This window comes from Planococcus citri, chromosome 5 (genome assembly GCF_950023065.1).
Source record: "Planococcus citri chromosome 5, ihPlaCitr1.1, whole genome shotgun sequence".
Taxonomy (NCBI): domain Eukaryota; kingdom Metazoa; phylum Arthropoda; class Insecta; order Hemiptera; family Pseudococcidae; genus Planococcus; species Planococcus citri.
The window spans coordinates 68,633,963-68,653,305 of NC_088681.1; the positions used below are offsets into that span (position 1 = coordinate 68,633,963).

Below are 19,343 nucleotides of genomic sequence, written 5' to 3' on the forward strand. Positions count from 1 at the left end.
ATTTTTTTAAGAGTAAAGCCACTCAAATCTCAAAATCTCTTCACTTTCTCACTTTTTTGGTCGAAATATCAAAATTTCATGCATTTTTTTCTCATTTTGAGAATCAATTTCTCATGTTTTTTCCTATTTTACAATTTCCCACGATATCTCATCACCGAATTATTCACTTATCACAACAGGGGCACCCTTTAATGATTTTTTTCTTGAGTGATAAGTAAAAATCTATTTCAATATGAATAAGATTTCAAACATTGTTTTTTCAAGTTCTTAAAATGCAGACGAAATATTCTAAAATCTGATGTATCTAATATCTCTATCTATCCTTTCTGTGTTTCCCAACTCACCCCCTCCCTCCCTTCCTTCCTTCGAAATGCAAATTCAGAGTTACTGGTGCATAATGTATACATGTATGTAGGTATGTAATGTATGTAAGCCTATGTGATCTGGTTTTCGTGGAAATTGTGTACAATAAGGCTTGGCTGTTAATTATTGTCTTATTCATATCATTGATGCATGTGTCTGGTGTTGTAGAGTGTTTGGAAACGGCAAAAAAAATATACATTGTATCATGAAATGCTTTAAATCAAATGTAGGGTGAAGAGGAAGAGGCGATTTTTTGTATTGTTGTGAGATACCACAGTCAGGTATTCGCGAAAGAGCCACAGAATACTCGCCAACCAAACCGGTTTTAGTGCATGATGACATGTTGAACATCCCTAAACGTTCCAAAACGTCGTTTTACTGGATTCGGCTGTATAAGTTCTCAACTTTCAACTCGCTCTAGAAGCTTTCCTAATTAACTTTTCAAAGTTTTTAGATTTTTCCTGACAACCTGTTATCCACACCTTTCCACACCCCAAGTTTGAGCTTTCTAGCTATCATAGTTTCTCTAATAATTTCTATCACCCAGTAAGTAAGTAAGTAAGTAACATTCGGCGATATATATATTGATGTACGAGTATATTGAGGAGTAGAGGTGAAAACTAACGAGATATCAAATTATTAATTGGCCATGTTCGGTTAATTTGATTGTACTTTGTGGAATGCGTATACATCAGATAAATTAAAACAAAGTATGTAATATAAGAACCAATAGCCCACTCATATCTCGTCGACACAACACAGACCTCAACTCAAGTGCGGTTAAATCATTCTCATTTGTTTGTTAACTTATGCCGAATGTTGACCGCTTTTTCGTGTGCCATAAGTATAGTTGTGTTTTAAACCATCGCATATCGTTTCGTTATATAACGCGATAAGTTAAACTTGCTGATAACGTATAACTTACATATTATTCCTGGTTCACGCAGGTAATCGAAAGGTTTGCGGTTGATTACCTATTTTTTTTTCACAAAGACTTTCGTGTTTTTCGTTTCGTGGTGTATTGTTTCGGAAAAGTTGAAAAAAAAAATGTCTCTAATAGTTGAGGTGAAACAAGGTAAACTTAAAGGAAAACACAACACTTCGTCGTTGAGTGGTAAAAAATATTATACTTTTTCGGGTATACCTTATGGTAAACCACCTGTCTGCGATTTACGATTTCGAGTAAGTTTTTTTTAATTATTAAAAATATTTTCAATTTTTATTATTTTTTTTACTCTATGATTTTTTTTTTTTTGTAAAGCCTCCAGAACCAGCTGAGAAATGGGAAGGCATATTCGACGCAACTTACGAAAAAGAGATCTGCATGCAAAAGGATGAATTTTTAGGGGGTGATATTAACGGATCCGAAGATTGCCTTTTTCTCAATATAAATACTCCGGAGGTATTTCGCATGAAAATTTTTCTCATCTTATTAAAGGTTGACCTTAATTTTTGAATTCATTTATTAAAATTATTTTTCTTTTTTAAATTAAGGATCCTAGCACTATAAAAACCCCTAAAGCTGTCATGGTTTTTATTCACGGAGGTGCTTACTTTTTTGGATCTGGTTCAGAGAGATGGTATTCGGCTGATTATTTGATCGAACAAGATGTCATTGTGGTTACATTGAATTACAGACTACATGCACTCGGTATGATAATTTCACGAGTACTTACACAATTTTTTTTACGTTGTAGTCTGAATTACGTATACAGAGTGAATTAATGAGCGGAAATTATCTTTTTGGTAGTTGAAACTGAGTCAAAAGGAAGGAAAGAAAGAATTTGACCCAGTTTTTTATTTATTCGCCCCCGCCTCCTCCTATTCACACCCTCACGCAGATGACTTATATTTTGAATTTTCTCTCTTTTTTTTGCTCTTACTCCCTGAAGTTGTTGGATTCCTTAAATTTGAAAAAAAAATTTCTGTGGTGGTTTTCCCTCAAATTCGCTGAAAAATCGTCTCAATCAAAAAATCCTCTGAAAAGTTTTTTTTTTCAAAAAGAAGAAGAGGAAAACAAAGTTGAATTTTAGTACAAATTTTGAGTTGTCCCCCTCGTATGGAGTCCCTTCTCCCCGTCCCCATGAAAAATGACAAAATTCGAATTTTACAAGTTGGTCAGAACCATTTCCAATAACCCCATGTCAAGAAAAAAATTCTCTCCCATCACCCCAATGCCATTTCCGTTGATTGAAGCCTCTACCCCCCCCCCCAGGTTGGCCCAAATTTCAATAATGATGATTGAAATCTTTTAACACAAAATTGAAACTTTTTCAGTCCTGGTCAAAAGTGACATTTCAGAGGTGAAACATTTTTTTAAACTGAAAAATTCAAGTCTTAAAATATTATTTTTGAAAATAAATTGCTAAAAAATGAAAATTGAGGCCTTCAAATAAATGTTGAACCCCCCCTCCCTCTCGGCTCTTCTCATGAAAAAAGTTTCCCTGGTTCCCCTCCCCAGATAATGTTGGTCTTCTTGTATGGGAATGCTCCAAAATTAATGAAAATTAAAAACAAAAGAAATAGAAAATTGAAGTTTGTAAAAAAATTAAAAATTTTTTCATTTCTGGTCAAACAATAAGCTTATTCCCAGGGTTGAAATACATTTTTTTAAGCCTTTAAACTTTTTTTTTGAAACTATTATTTCTGATCAAACTCTTTTCTGCATATCCCTCCTTCTAGCCTCCCTGATATGTTGAGTCTATTTATACATGGAGAGGTCTTTTAAGTTGAGAAAAATTCAAAGAATCAAATAAAATCGAGATTTTAAAAAAAATATCAATGTCTTTCTGAATTATTAACCTGAAGAACTAAGTTTCTTTTCAAAATCTACCCTACCCTCCCCCCAGTTGGTCTTATTATGGAGGCCCTCGAAATTAAAAAAAAATCAAAGAAGTACTGTAGAAGTGAAAGTCAGTATTTTTTTTCAATTTTGAATTTCTGCGTCAAAATTTTCCAAAATAACTCCGTAATTCGTATATTATTCATCCAAATTATTTTCAAAAAAAAAAAAACACAACAGATTTTCCAAAATTAAGAAAGCTCAAGGTAAACTTTTACCTGCTTTATTCAGGAGGAAGGAGGAGTCATACAAGGGTCATTCCACGTCAACTGGACCAAGAAGTGGTAGGGGGGGGTTCGGCGATTTTTTTGAAATTTTTCCTGTGGAAAGACCTTCCGAAGGGATGACCATATGGCGCAAATCGCAGCCCTCTAGCCCATTTTTAACGGCAGCCAGGGGGTGTCAACGTTTTCAGTGAAACTAAATAATATCATCCATTTCAACGGTGGATTACTCGATAACCGTGGTACCTAACAAAATGGAACATTTTCCCATTTTTAGGGGTTTTGAAAGGCTTTTTGGTGATATCATAAAAATTAGTGTTGCCACTTTTTTGTGTACAGAAAATTAGCTCAAAAAGATTCAAAACGTAGTTTTCATATTGTTCCGACTCTCAAAAATTCTGAAAAAAATATATTACGGAGAACTTTTCATGCTAAAAAACGTAGTAAAAAATCGGGATGTTAACATGTTGCAAAGCTAATTTTAAAAAATTTGAAGTTTGCGAAAAAAATCGATTTTTTGATTTAAAACATGAAAAAAAATTTTAGTAGGTGAAGTTGGCCACTTTGACCCTTATTTTTACGTATCTGTTGAAAAATCTGAAAAAAGCCCCTTCACTCGATGAAATAGACTCCTCACAAAGAAATCAAAACTCGAAAAAATTCAATTTTCAATTTCATACATCAAAAAAAGTTTAAATTTATTCAGTTGTCTTATTTTGACCTCTTTCTTACGTATTTCATGAAAAAGTTGATAAAAATTACACTCACAACAAAAAAATAAAAATTCGTACATTTTTTAAATCTTTTCGAATTTTGATTTTTTGTTAGGAGTTCTTTTCATGCTTTAAATTAAAAAATCGCATTTTTTCGAAAACTTTGAATTTTTTAAAATCAACTTTGCAACATGTTACCATCCCAATTTTTTAATATGTTGTTCAGCATGAAAAGTTGTCCGTAATATATTTTTTTCAGAATTTTTGAGAGTCGGAACGATATGAAAACTACTTTTCGAAACTTTTTGCGCTAATTTTTTGTATGAAAAAAAGTGGCAACACTTATTTTTAAGATATCATCAAAAAGCCTTTCAAAACCCTTAAGTATGGAAAAATGTTCCATTTTGGTAGATACCGCGGTTATCGAGTAATCCACTGCTAAAATGGATGATATTTTAGGTTCACCGAAAACTTTGACACCCCCTGGCTGCCGTTATAAATGGGCTAGAAGGCTGCGATTTGCGCCATTGGTCATCCCTTCGGATGGTCTTTCCTCAGGGAAAACTTCAAAAAAAATCGCCAAACCCCCCTACCACTTCTTGGTCCAATTGACGTCGAATGACCCACTATTAAATGGTGCTTTTTTGAAAAAAAAAGGACCAAATCCCAAAATTAGACTGTAAAAACAAAAAAAATTTCAATTTCTTGACTTTTTTGACTCCTTCTTTGAAAAGTGAAAAAATGGGTAAAAAATTGAATACCTAATTATGATATGAATCATATTAAAAATTTTACATGAGTATGTAATAAGAGCATAGGTAAATGCAAAAAAAAATTATTTAAAAAAAATCAAGATTCTGTTATTTTATTTTCTATTTTCAAGGGTTCCAAAAATAATAATTTTGTAATCATGATCTTATTTTTTCGATCTGATCTCTTTTCTTGTACCCCACTGCTTCCTTCGTCTAGTTAGTGTGCTAAAAATAATTGAAGACGTCATAACAAAAAGGGGTATATATGACACATATGTCCTTTTTGAGACGAATCCATATTGTTATTCTTCAGACCTTCCTCTACCATATGAGACCTCCCCCACTTCACAAAGTCGAAAAACCAGTGAGATATCGCCATTTTAAAACTGCGAAGTCGATTAAAAATTTATTTTTTCAGGGATAATGGGTTACTCATGGTCGATTTTGTGTTGTCAACCATTATTTACCTAGTTTAAATCCAAAAATTTGCTCAAAAACATTTTTAAATCAATAAAAAAAATTGGCCAAAAAAACTTGTCTTTTTTGTTTTTTTTTTTACTTAACATAGCGACCTTTTTTCAGAGATAATGGGTTACTCATGGTCGATTTTGTGTTATCAACCATTATTTACCTGGTTTAAATTCAAAAATTTGCTCAAAAACATTTTTAAATCAAAAAAAAATTGGCCAATTTTTCGTTTTAAAAAGGACATATAATTCGAAATGTTTGAGCGCTTACCGCTAACACACAGTTTCCTCCAGACTGATGGTGCATAGCATTTCATATAGTTAGATAGTGGGAAAATAAGATAAAATCGTCACCGTGTTCAAATATGCACATTTCCAAACTTCACAAGCACTCAAACTTTCAAACAGTTTTTTCTCAAAATACAACTTTCACACATATGTCCTTTTTGCTATGACGTCTTCAATTATCTAGTTAAAATTATGAAATATGCCAACTTGCATATTTTTTGAAGGCTTATTTCTTTCGGTCTGATCTATTCTAATCTCAGAATGGGCACCAAATGAAAGCATTATGCATGGTAGGATCCTACCTGACTTATTTATTTATGTTCACGATTTTCAAAAACATAAGTACTAGATAAACCTTTTGTTATCCCCCTCCCTTCCTCCTCTGAAAGACTAATGTTGAGCAGTTTTTTCTGCTTTACGGTTTCGTTTCTCTTTATTTTATTCGTAGACCACCAATTTTTCCCAGGAATTCAAATAATTTTGAGTTGAAAAAATCAGAAAAAAAATTTCATGAAATTGTGTAATTTACAATGACCTTAAGATCATTATTTCAAGGTTTGTACTCGTAAAAATGCCAATAATGACTCTCAAATGTTCTCTCATTTGATTGCCATCGAAATCAATCTAATTCAAATAAGTATTCTCTCGCAAAATTGAAGCAAATAACGTTATCTAAAAATGAGTATTTTGGTAAATAATATATGAATAACTTATTCTATTATCAAGCGATTCAGAATACAAACATTGAACGAATTTAAATTCTTAATTTAACTCGTTAATGAAAAGCTTACTTAATTTGAAAGTCATTAAAAACAACCTATATGCCCATTGCCCAACTCGAACTGAACCTCCAGTGAAAAAAAAACACTATGCGTCTAAAAAACTATAAATTTTTATTAAGGTCGAAAAAAAAATAAAGAGATAAACGAAGTTCAAAAGCTATAAAAAAAGACGTCTGATTTGAAATTATTATAAAAGGATGAAAACTGTTGACTGCTATTTTCATTTCAAACCATGATATTTGTACAGAAGTAATCTCCAATAATAGCTTGTTCTAATCGTACTTTGTATCGGATAGGATTTCTAAACCTAGGCATACCAGAATGTCCTGGAAATGCTGGCCTGAGAGATCAAGCCCTGGCCTTGAAATGGGTCAAAGAAAACATAGCACAGTTCGGAGGAGATGCCAATAATGTTACCCTGTTCGGTGAAAGTGCCGGAGCATCTTCAGTTCATTTCCTCATGTTATCTCCTCTCACCAAAGGTAACTTTAATCTCAATTTACTCGTTAGCCGAAGTTTTCTATATATTTTCTGATTCTTAAACTCACATATTTCGCAATCAATCTCAAGGATTATTCCACAAAGCGATCGTACAAAGTGGTTCTGCATTGGCACCCTGGGCATTATCATACGATTACGAATCAATAGCTCAAGAACTCGGCCAAAAACTCAATTTTCCCGGAGGAAGTGTACACGAATTACTAGATTTCTTGAAAAAGCAGGATGCCTCCGAATTGACTCGAGCCAGTTACTTAATGAGACTTGAACTCGTTGATGTCAGTAAACTTCTTGATCCAATCTCTCTACCTCCATTGTTGGAAAATCATTCCAAAATCGTGTCTGTTTTTTCAGAGACATCCAGGCAGAGCGAGTGCGGTTCCATTTGCTCCTTCGGTGGAAACTCTCAAAGATGGAGCCTTCCTTCCTGACATACCAGAGAAGCTTTTAGAAAACGTCGATCCAATACCAATCATTTATGGCGTCACTAACAAGGAAGGGATCTTATTTTGCAAACGTTTGTTTACGAAATTATTATAATCAAATTATATACCATAGATCAAGGAAATACGTATACAGTATACACCTATAGACTAATTAGTTGTTTTCATAAATTTTGTCCTATACAGTGACCTCGACAGATACGGTGGATAAATTAAAAACCGATTTTTCTATCATTTTGAGAAATAATTTCAAAATCCATCCTGCCCTTGTATCAGATCTAGGTGATAAAATCAAGAAGTATTATTTCGGCGATAAGGAAGTAGATTTCGGTGAAGAAGTTTTTGATGTAAATACCTACCTATTTTCTTAATTAGTTACGGTTTTGAATTCTTAATTAGGTCGACGAATAATTACCTATGTTCGATGTTAATTCTTCCAGCTTTACACGGATTTGTTTTTCTATCGATTTTACGACAGTATTGAAAATCTTACGAAATCATCGACTCCTCCGTTCGTTTACGAGTTTTGTTACGATGGTAATTTAAACGTGTATAAAAAATTTATCGCAGCTGGTGTTTATCCTGAAGCTAAAGGTACGAAAAACGCAGATTTCTACATTATTCGAATAAAATATACAGCTACTTGTTGATTTTGAATCGAATTTCTATTGTAATAGGAGCCTGCCACGCTGATGAAATTCCTTACATTTTTTCACTGAAAGTACTCCCGAATGCGCCACCTTTAGTTGGAGATGACCTCAAAGTGATCCAGAATATGACCTCTCTTTGGGCAAATTTTGCCAAAAATGGGTAAATTTGAGTTATTATATTTTATTGGATTAGATTTTTATGTAGGTTTTATTATTGACTATCTTATTCTGCTACAGGAATCCTAAACAAGATTTATGGAAACCTTCCACCTCCAGTGAACCTCGTTACTTAAGAATTGATCGCGAGTTGACCTTAGTTGAAGGAAAAGTCTATGGGAAACGATTGCAGTTTTTGAGAGATTTATTGGATCCGGTGATCCAGTCTCATAGCATATTCTAATCTTATCGTGCTTATTTTAGATATACTCATCAAGCTTAAAATAAACTAAAACATTATCTTTAATGAGTACACGTGTTTCTTCTTTAATATGTCACGTGATCTTGTTTTCATACCAGAAATTATTAAATAGGTACTATAAAATAGGGATATTTTGGTCTTTTCTTCTCGTATCGCTATTATTTTTTTTTTACTCAATCAAAAAGTATAAAATAAGGAATAAGTAATTAAGTTTCAGACTTGAACGAATTTTCCAATTTTTTCCTATATCTAATTTAGAATTTTCTACGATATACAAAAAGTATAGTTGTTTCGTGTATTGTTGTGGTTCAAACCACCTGGTCTGAATCATTAACTTGTAAACCTCGAAAAAAAACTTGTGATAAGATACATATTATCGGTTCTAGTCTTGGTATATAATCGAGGTGTTTGGTATTTGATAATTTTTTCACCTAGACTTTCTCGTCAGTTGAAGACTTTAAACTATTTCATTTTATTGTGTTTTCGCGGTGAAAAAGTTGAAAAAATGAGCATAATAGTTGAAGTGAAACAGGGTAAACTCGAAGGAAAAGAGAATACTTCGGCGTTAAGTGGGAAGAAATTTTGTACTTTTTCTGGTATACCGTATGCTAAACCACCTGTTGGCGATTTACGATTTCGGGTATGAGATTATATACTTCATTCAGTTAGATATATTTCAATTATTTTTTAAAAAATTTTTAGTGTAATTTTTATTAATTTTTTTCTGCTTAAAAGCCTCCCGAACCAGCAGAGAAATGGGAAGGTATATTCGACGCGACTTGCGAAAAAGATATCTGCATTCAAAGGGATGAAATTCTAGGGGGTGTTATAAGCGGATCCGAAGATTGTCTTTATCTCAACGTAAATACTCCTGAGGTAGATATTCATACTTCATAGTAAAAATTTCAAATCTTATGCCCGATTATTCGTTGAAATGGTTTCTTTCTTTTCCTCTTTTGAATTAAGGATCCTAATGCGATTGAAACTCCCAAAGCTGTCATGGTATATATTCATGGAGGCGGCTACGTTTGGGGATCTGGTTCAGAATTGTGGCATTCGGCTGATTATTTGGTTGAGCAAGATGTCATCGTTGTTACATTGAATTACAGATTACATGTGCTGGGTATGATCATTTTAAGAGTAATTAGCTGACTCTCTTTGCATGGGAGGTATCCCAACTGGCAGAAAAAACTTTGAATCAGACAAAGCTAAATCGAAAAATCTTGCAAAAATACATTACCAATCAGAATTTTAGGTGCTAAAGCACATTTGAGTACCTTAGAGTCAAACCCAGAATTCTCCAAATTTTTCAAAAATGAGGTTATGATCGTTTTGGGTACAGTTAGTAGGTACGCATCGATTGCCATTCTCCGTTTTTACCTATCTGACACAATGACGCAGTCAGGGGGGTCCAAAGTACCAGGTCAGTGTCAAATTCCGAAAAATGTCCAAAATTTTCAAAAATGAGATTATGGTCGTTTTGGGTACAGTTAGTAGGTACGCATAAATTGCCATTCAACATTTTACCCCATTCGATACCATGATGGTTAGGGGGTCCAAAGTACCGGGTTCGAGTCAAACTTTGAAAAAAATACTTCAAAAAAAATTTTTTTTTCATTCTAGTCGACTATAAACAACCTTGAGATACTTTCAACAGACTTGAATCTAGAATTATCCCTCATTTTATCATGCATTTTCGTGTATTTTCGATATTTTTTACAGACTTGGAGTCAAAACCAGAATTCTCCAAAATGGTATCGTGAATTACTGCTATGGAAAGACTTGAAAAAATTTTTTTTTTGTGAATTCGATTGTTACCCGAAGCACTATATATAGGCGAGATCAGAAACCTGCTACTACTGATTCCCACCTTTCATCAGTTTTTTGCGTTTTTCTCAAAATGGTGAAAAGTGGAGAATTCTGGGTTTGACTCTAAAGTACTCATTTTTCGAGTTTTGGTGAATTTCTCACTATCTTTGAGTCAAAAATGAGAAAGAAAATCAGAATTTTACCAAATTTCTTTGTGGAAAGCTGTCTTGCCTCTTTCTCCCCCCCCCCCCCCCATATGAAAATTTAGCCGAAAAGTTGTGAAAAATCGGATGAGTTGGAAAAGATTTGGAAATTTGGGACATTTGGGAAAAAATTTCGTGTGAGCAGGGAAAATCAAAGAATTACCAAAAATCGTGGATTTTTACTTCTTGATTTGAAAATTTTCAAAATTTTTCTCGTTTCGCTCGGGCCAGATCATTTTTCTTTTTTTCTCCTACCAAAGTTTTAAATAGAAAAATTTACTTCTCGCATCAAAAATAATGTTGTTTTACTTGAAATTTTCCAAAAAAAAAAAAAAAAGTCTCTCTAATGCATTTTTGTCAAAACTGCCATAAATTCCCAACTTATGCAGTTCTGCTGAAATACCTATCGAAAAATGCCCACTTTTCAGCCCAAAAATTCGGAAAAAATAATTTATAATTCTTTCCAAAATTGATAGTTTTTGAATAATATAAAAATTGTGAATTATTGAGAGCTTTTGTCTTCTCTTGCTCGGACGTACCACAATTATATATTTTTAAATATATTATAATTTCCTGAAAACTGAAAATGTTAAAGCCATGAAAACCAGCTTTTTGGTTTATCAAAAATTCAAGGATAATGATGTTTTATGTTTAGAATATTATCAATTTTCACAGCTTTCGCCGTCGCTTGGCTTGGGCTAAACCGTTTTCCTTTTTTTTTCTCTGACCAAAGTTAAAGCGTTGAAAAATTGACTTCTCACATCGAAAATAAGGTTATTTTACTTTTGAAAAATTATTAAGTTTCGAAGTGTTTGCCCTCGTTTCGCTCGGGTCTTTATTCCTTTTTTTTTTTTTAAATTATTATAATTTCCCGAAACCTTATAATATTGTTAAAATTTTTAAACGTTGAAGGTATGAAAATCAACTTTTTGCATCAATTTTTTCAAAGGTTTTGCTCTCGCTTCGCTAGGGCAGATTTGAATTCTTGTGTGCATTTTTCAACAAATTTCTAGAATGAAAAATTAACTTCAGAAATTTTAGTCCAGTCATTCTAGCAAAATTTTTAGTCGAACCTCGAAAAAATTGGGGGCAAGCTGAATTTCACATTATTTGTTCAGATTGGTCTCTAAAACAACCCATCAAAAGTTGCACCCCCCAACTTGCCGGCTACCACTGCAAGAGGTCATTAACCTTTACCGATACAGGTTTTTCGGCTGTATCGCCAAAATGAAGGGCCCGAGAGGAAAAATGTTCGAACAAAAATTGTTCTACGCTAAATTTCCTATCAGAATGACCAGTCCAGCTTTTCCCAAAATGGCGATTTCGCCCTTACTGAGGAGGGGGTAAAGTTGTCAATTTTATGAAAATTGTTTTAAAAAATGAAAATCGGCAATTTAAAACGTGAACTCGATTCACGGTAGACTCAAAAATATTTTGATCAAAGTTGCACACTGCAACTTGTCTGCTACCCCCGCAAAAGGTCATTAACCTTTGTCAATCTACGTTTTTCGGCTATATCGCCGAAATCAAGGGTCGGAGGGAAAAAAGTGATTGAACTAAAATTATTCTACGTCAAATTTCCTATAAGCATGACCAGTTCGGTTGAAATATATTTTTCGATTTTTGGTGAATTTTTGAAAATCAAATTTAGGCCAAAAATGAGAAAAAAAATCAAAATTTTACCAAATTGAGCTATAAAACTGAAATTTGGGACATTACCTTATTTTCGACCTGCCAAATCGATTGGAAACAATTTCAACCCGTTTTGAGCAGTTCTGGAGCCTCCAGAACATTTTTAAAACTTGAAATTTCCACAAAATTTCATCAAATGAAGTTGGAATGCGGAAATTCCCGCTGCAATCCAATTTGAACACGCTATTAAGTCAACTGCTGGTGGGTTTGAGTCATTTTGTGGCCACCAGCGACTTTTTGAAAATTCTTGGAGCCTCCAGTAGATTTTGAAACTTGAAATTTCCATAAAATTTCATTAAAAACAGTTAGAAAGCTAAAATGTATTCTGTAAACTAATTTCAATACGCTATAGGGAGTCGACTGTACGTACATTTTAAGTCGTTTCGGAGCATCCAGCGACTTTTTGGAAATTTCTGGAGTCTCCAGCAGATATTTCAATGCTCGAAATTTCCATAAAAATTTACCAAACAGAGTTGGAAATCCAAAATTGATTGTGTACTCCAATTTCAATATGTACTTAATTCCTAAGAGGTACCTACAGATGCAAAAAAGATGCAAAATTTCATTCAAAAATCTCAAAAAACACAAAATGTTGACGTTGGAACTTCTTTGAAATATATTTTTTTGTACCTCATAGATTATAAATTTTTTGAAGCTTTCGCCTTTGCTTTGTTCGGGCAAAATCGAAAATGTTCTGCTCTTTTTTTTTGAATTTTATTATCAAAGGCTAAAAGACTACCAAAAAACTCGAAAAAAATTGCGAATTTTGAATTTCAGTACCAACCTTGCAATAGAAACAATTCAAAATTATTGTCAAGTACATATGAAAGCATCGTTTTTGAACATTTTAAAATATTTAGGTAACATTTTTGTTTCTTCTCCTCCCCCCTTCCAACATTTGTTCGGGTCACATTTGGCTAATTAGTATGAAAATACTGGAAGGGGAGAGAGGTCTGGATTGAAAATTCGGGAAAATCTGGCGGAAAAAGTTGGGAAAATTCCCATCACACATCACTTCGTCACGCCTCAATAGAAATAGAAAACGTTTTGAAGAAGTTGAATTTTTTAAATTTATTTTAAAAAGGATTATTTGAAATGAGGCAAGATATTCTACTCGAAATGTACAGACCTGCTACAATATTTTCTTGGTGAATTTGTTAGAAAATTTAAATTCAATAAAAACTATTCATCAGACCCCTTTAAGCACCTTAAGCTCTAAAATGTTTTGAATCATGCTATTGTGGTAGCAATCAAGAGCTTCTAATTGTAAGTATTTTGTGTTGTGCTGTATAGGATTTCTAAATCTAGACATACCAGAATGTCCTGGTAACGTTGCCTTGAAAGATCAAGTCTTGGCTTTGAAATGGGTCAAAGAAAACATCACACAGTTCGGAGGAGATGCTAATAACATAACTGTTTTCGGTACAAGTGCTGGCGCGTGTTCAGTTCATTTTCTTATGTTATCTCCTCACACCAAAGGTAATATAATTCCCCTGCAAATTTCGTATTGTTTATTTCATCAATTAATTTGAAAATGGCTCTGATTATTAACCAACTCTCAGGATTATTCGACAAAGCGATCCTACAAAGTGGTTCTGCAATGGTAGCCTGTACGTTTTCATACAACCACCAATCATTAGCTAAAGAACTGGGCGAAAAACTCGATTTTCCCGGAGGAAGTGTGCACGAATTACTGGATTTCCTGAAAAAACAGGATGCCTCCGAATTGACTCGAGCTTGTGATTCAATGAGACTTGAATTCTTACGTGTTAGTAAACTTGATACCCTCTACCTTAATTGAATACCTTATGAAATAATTAGATCTGGAATTCTGAATTGATCGTTGATTTGAATTCTTGATTTTTAGAAATACCCAGGCAGGGCTGGGGCAGGGCTGTTTGTTCCTTCAGTCGAAACTGTCAAAGATGGTGCATTGCTGCCTGACATTCCTGAAAATCTTCTAGAAAATGTGCATCCTATACCAGTCATTTGTGGCGCCACGAATAAGGAAGGGATTTTGTTTACCAGATGTTTGTTTACGAAATCAATAAAATTATAATACTCCATAGATCAAGGAAATACGTAGGTACCTATACTAATTAATCGTTTTAATTAATTTTTCGCAGTGACCTCGCCAGATACGGTGGCTAAATTAAAAGCTGATTTTTCCATCATTTTGAGTAATAATTTCAAAATTGATCCGGCCCTTGTTCCCGACTTAAGCGATAAAATCAAGAAATATTATTTCGGTGAAAAGGAAGTAGACTTGGGTGAAGAATTATTTGATGTACCTACACAGATTTCCAATCAATTACGAACCTATATTCTGAACTCTGGACGATGTTATAATTATTTTGATTTTAATTTCAGCTTTATACGGATTTACTTTGCTATCGATTTCACGAAAGTATCGAAAATTTATCGAAATCATCGACTCCTCCCTATATCTATGAGTTTTGTTACGATGGAAATTTAAACTTGTTTAAGAAATTCCTGGCAGGTGGAATTTATCCAGAACCAAAAGGTGTGGAAATCCATATGCTTTTAAGTGCATTAGGGTGGATTGTGAAAAAGAAAGTGGTGGATTTTGACCCAATTCAGTGGAAATCTTCATTTCAGGTTCAAAATTACTCAGAAAAAATTCTAGCTTTGGAGGTTTCCTTGCTCAAAAGAGGAGGTATTTTCGATGAAATCGTGATTTTCTCTCTCAAGCCTCTACCTCAAACCTGTTTTGGGAAAAATAGCTTACCTAGTTCTAAATGATATTGTTTGAGATTCTGCATCGAGCTAAGCCATTACCTCCAAAATTCAAGACCACGTTTTTTGGTTCTACTGAGTGATTGAAAATTTACAAATTGCTCATTTTTGGGTAAATTCGTGTTTTGAGAATTTTTTCTTTTTGAATATTTCGCATTGATTATTCCAAAGTATTCAAAGATGCCATTTCTAAAACTGGGAAATATTTTGGAATGGAATTGTGCCAATTTTTTGATAATTATTTCTAATTTCAAAACATCAAATAAAAACTTTTCTCCAGTTTTAGAAATAATACTTTTGGATATTTTTGATGAACTAATACGAAATACGAGAAAAAAAGTTCTCAAAATACAAATTTAGCCAAAAATGAGCAATTTGTAAATTTTCAATCGCTCAGTAGAACCCAAAAAGTGGTCTTGGATTTTGAGAGCAATGACCTAGGTCGACGTAGAATCTCGAATACTTCTGAATTATTTCCAACTTAACATGAAGTTTTCATCTGAATTTGGTCAAAATCCATTTTACCATTTTTTTAACAATCTGACTTAAAAAGCATCTAATCCCCATCTGCACAATTCGTATAAAAAAAAATAAAATTCCTATTTTCATAGGAGCCTGTCATGCTGACGACCTTCCTTACATTTTTTCAATGAAAATATTACCACATTCACCACCCTTGATTGGCAATGACCGCAAAGTAATCAAGAACATGACTTCTTTATGGGCGAATTTCGCCAAAACTGGGTAAATTTCAACTTTAATTTCAACTTTAATTTCAACTACCTACCTACTTGACTTTTTTTCATGGGGTATTTAGCATTTGTTGACTTTTTCATTCTGCTATACAGAACCCCTAAACAAGATCTTTGGGAACCGTCCACTTACAGCGAACCTCGTTACTTGAGAATCGATCGCGAGTTGACCCTGGTCGATGGAAAAGTCTATGGAAAACGATTGGAATTTTTGAAGGATTTATTGGATCCGGTGATCGAGTCTTATAGGATATTATAATCGTGTCACACATTATTGTGTTACTCATAAAGTTTAAAATAAACCGAAACATCATCTCTCGACGTGTTTAATCAGCGTAATTTTACTTCTCGAATCATTTGTAACCTGATTATTTTTGCATGTGTATCTGCCCAAAGTACACAGATCACATACGTCGACGTGCTTGGTGACTAATAAAATTCATATTCGTCATTCGTGTTAATCTTTGTGATCAGATTAGCCATTATCACCGAAAAATATTCCACTTTGATCCGTTTTTATCCAATTTTTTGGCGGTAAATATTACGAAAAGTACGAATGAAATAAATTATGAGGATATCTAATGTATTCAAGTTTCATTTTATTTTATTTTATTTCGAGCAAATGTGTTTGTTTAAAAAATAGGTGTAGCAAAAGTAGTCGAATTTATCAATTGCTGAAATAATAAAGCGAAAATTGGCAATTGAATCGAATACTTATTTCAAAAATTAAATCAATAACTGAAAAATAAAATGAAAAACTATGAAAAATTAATCAAAAACCGAAATTAGTATCGCAAATTTTGTGAATAGAATCAAATACTGGGAATAAAATTGAAAACTATGAAAATTAAACAGAAAATTGATAATAAAATCGCATGAAAAATTGAGAGTTGAATCAAAAACTTCAAAAATGAAGTATTGAACTCCTTTTTTGAGCAAATTTCGTACATACAAAGTGTTAACAAACAGTTTTGATTGTTTTGAATTTTTGTCAGTTAGAAATAGTCACAAGGAGTGTATTTTTTATTGGTTTGTACCAAATGGAAATTTTTTTTTAAATTGATCACTTTTGAGAAAAATGAATTTGCACATATAATGAAATTTTAGTTTTTTGAAAAAAACTCAAAAACTAAGCACTCTAGAAAAAAACTAACGACATTATGTCGATTGAAAATTTAATTCTCTACAACTTTGTTAATGTGAAATTTTTTTGGACGCTTCCTTTTGCCTCCACATCAAGTTTAATGACTGTTTTCCAAACATTGAAATATTTCCTCTTTAAGATTTTATTTTTCAAAGTGTTCTTATGCTAAATGAAGGTAGGATACCAGATCTTTAAAATGAGGTGCTATTCATTCCTCACAATTAATATTATAAGTTGATAAAAATAATGAATCAAGTTTTTAAAAAAAAGAAAATCACTCTCCTGTAAAATTTCACTTTTTTGAGATGTAACCTTATTACTCCCTAGGTGCGATATGTGTATAAGTTTCAGCACAATGGTGATTTTTACATTTTATGACCTGGAACCTGTTCTAATTGATCAAATAAGGTCAAACTTGAGGAATGGGGTTCTTTTGAGAGTTAGAGTTGGCCCCTAAGGTGAGAAGGGTCAAAGTTGAAAATTAGAGAAAGGTCATTTTTTTAGAGGGGCATAATATGGCCCCAAATGGACAAAAAAGGTCCAAAATCATATCATTGGTCAATATCTCTATTGTAATCAACATATCCAAATTTCAGCTTTCTAGATCATGCCCACCCCATTTTAGGTGAAAAACCCAACATTTTACCCCTATTTTTGACCCCCTCACGATGTAGGGGGTCCAAATTTCCAGAATACAATGGGAGGATTCCCCATGAATACTTATCGCAGGTTTCAACCTTCCAACCCTATTTGACCTCTCTCCAGGGTCAAAAAAGTGGATTTTTTTTGCTATTTTACGCGTTTTCCAATTTTTTAGACAGACTGTAGCTCCTCCAAATTGACCTATGAGGGTCCAAATTTTTACAGTACAGTGAGAGGGTGCACTCGAAGTGCCTTTTGCATGTTTCCACCTTCCAACCCTATTTGACCCCTTTTCAGGGTCAAATGGGGTTTTAAACGTTTAGGAGAGCCTAATACAGCACCTCCAAATTGACACAGAGGGTTCAAATTTTCCACAGTACAATGGGAGGATGTACCCGAAGGCCCTTTTGCCGGTTTCAACCTTCCAACCCCATTTGACTGGTTTCAGGGTCAATACAGGTTTTTTACCGTACTTTTTGCAGGAGGAAGCAGAGAGTTGGGCGAAGCCCGAGGGGGGTTCAGGGGGGACGAAGTCTCCCCCCTCCAAACACAGGCGAAGCACAGGGGTGAAGCAAGGGTGCGAGTAGTTCAAGAGCCCTCAATGTTTCTGGCACAAAAATTTGGCTCTTACGTAGCGGCAGACCGCTACGACTTTTTTTTTCAGTACAATGAACCAAAACACGCTGCCCAGTTGACCAAGTGCTAGCGGATTGCTAGCATTTTACTGACGTTTTGGGAAAGTGCTAGCATTTTTCTAGCTTTTTGTAGCTAGCATTAAATCTTTCGCAAAAAGCTAGCAATTTGCTAGCACTTTTTTTCTGGCAAATTATGTTCTAGCAATTCTTTAGCAATTCTCTCGCTTTTTTCAGCTAGCATTTGTATCACACTAATTGTGCTTGCTTAATGCTAGCGTTTTACTAACGGATAATTGCTTGCTTTTCTACACTAGCAATACGCTTGCATTTATCTGCTTACATTTATCTAGCAATCTAATGCTAGCAAAATGCGAGCAGATCTCTAGTCTCTCTCGTCTAGCTTTTACTTTGCATTCTAGCAATAGAAAAACGCTAGCTGATTGCCCTCACTTTTCAGCTAGCTTTCTGTATGGAATTAGATTCTAGCAAAATGCGAGCAAGTATGTGGCATTTTTTTCCTAGCATGTTTTTCACTGGCATTTCCTTCATAGCCTACTCATGCAAGTACAGAAAAACTTCAGTGAATCTCTTTCACCCATTTTTCAGAAAAATACTTCCATATCTTCATTTTTTAAATGGAATTTTTAAATATTTTTAACAGATACCTAAATACGTAATTTTTCGTTTCTCAATGATTTTTTTATTTTCATTTTTAAAAAATTTCAAATTTGTTAATGCTTTTCATGTTAACAGGTAGGTATTTTTCCTTTCCATTTTGGCTACTTTTCAACTTTGAACAATAATTTTGAAGAATATTCCATTATTGAAAAATCATTCTTGTAATTATTTCATTTTTTATAATGTATAATTTGTTCATTAAAAATGTTGTTCAAATGTTTTTGAAATTTCTTATTTTTAGTTTGTTTGATAAGTATTTCATTTTTAAATTTTAAATTTTGGCAATTTTTCAATTTAAAAAAAAAAAACTTTATTTTTCAATAAAGAGACTTCTAACCCAAGCGCTAGCTTAATGCTAGCAAATTGCTAGCGTTGTTCTCTCTCATGGTATACTTTGCTACTCTTAGATAAAGTATGTAGTCAATCTGAATATAAGCTCAAGGTAGTATTTTGTATGATAGTAAGAAGAGTGCTACCACTCTACTTACTCTGGCACACCTCACTAGCGCTATGCTAGCGGTGAGCTAGCGTAGGAGGTCAGTTGCCTATTTTTGGATATTGGAGAACTACCTTGACCTGATTGAAAACACC

At 33.5% G+C, this 19,343-nt stretch overlaps 3 protein-coding genes across 3 annotated transcripts in view; 2 read left to right on the forward strand and 1 right to left on the reverse strand.

The window, feature by feature from the left end:
* Positions 1 to 19,343, reverse strand: part of kek2 (kekkon 2) — a 597,210-nt gene that overhangs the window by 351,338 nt on the left and 226,529 nt on the right. The window lies entirely within an intron of this gene.
* LOC135849347 (esterase FE4-like) lies at positions 1,002 to 8,489 on the forward strand. Its single transcript, XM_065369736.1, has 10 exons — positions 1,002 to 1,545; positions 1,625 to 1,765; positions 1,858 to 2,014; positions 6,728 to 6,913; positions 7,002 to 7,207; positions 7,284 to 7,446; positions 7,559 to 7,719; positions 7,813 to 7,966; positions 8,050 to 8,182; positions 8,260 to 8,489. Exons 1-10 carry the CDS (start codon positions 1,411 to 1,413, stop codon positions 8,420 to 8,422), a joined length of 1,599 nt encoding a protein of 532 aa, XP_065225808.1. The 5' UTR covers positions 1,002 to 1,410; the 3' UTR covers positions 8,423 to 8,489.
* LOC135849348 (esterase FE4-like) lies at positions 8,657 to 16,104 on the forward strand. Its single transcript, XM_065369737.1, has 10 exons — positions 8,657 to 9,080; positions 9,176 to 9,316; positions 9,407 to 9,563; positions 13,438 to 13,623; positions 13,707 to 13,912; positions 14,012 to 14,174; positions 14,271 to 14,431; positions 14,515 to 14,668; positions 15,513 to 15,645; positions 15,750 to 16,104. The coding sequence occupies exons 1-10, from the start codon at positions 8,946 to 8,948 to the stop codon at positions 15,910 to 15,912; spliced, it is 1,599 nt and encodes a 532-aa protein (XP_065225809.1). The 5' UTR covers positions 8,657 to 8,945; the 3' UTR covers positions 15,913 to 16,104.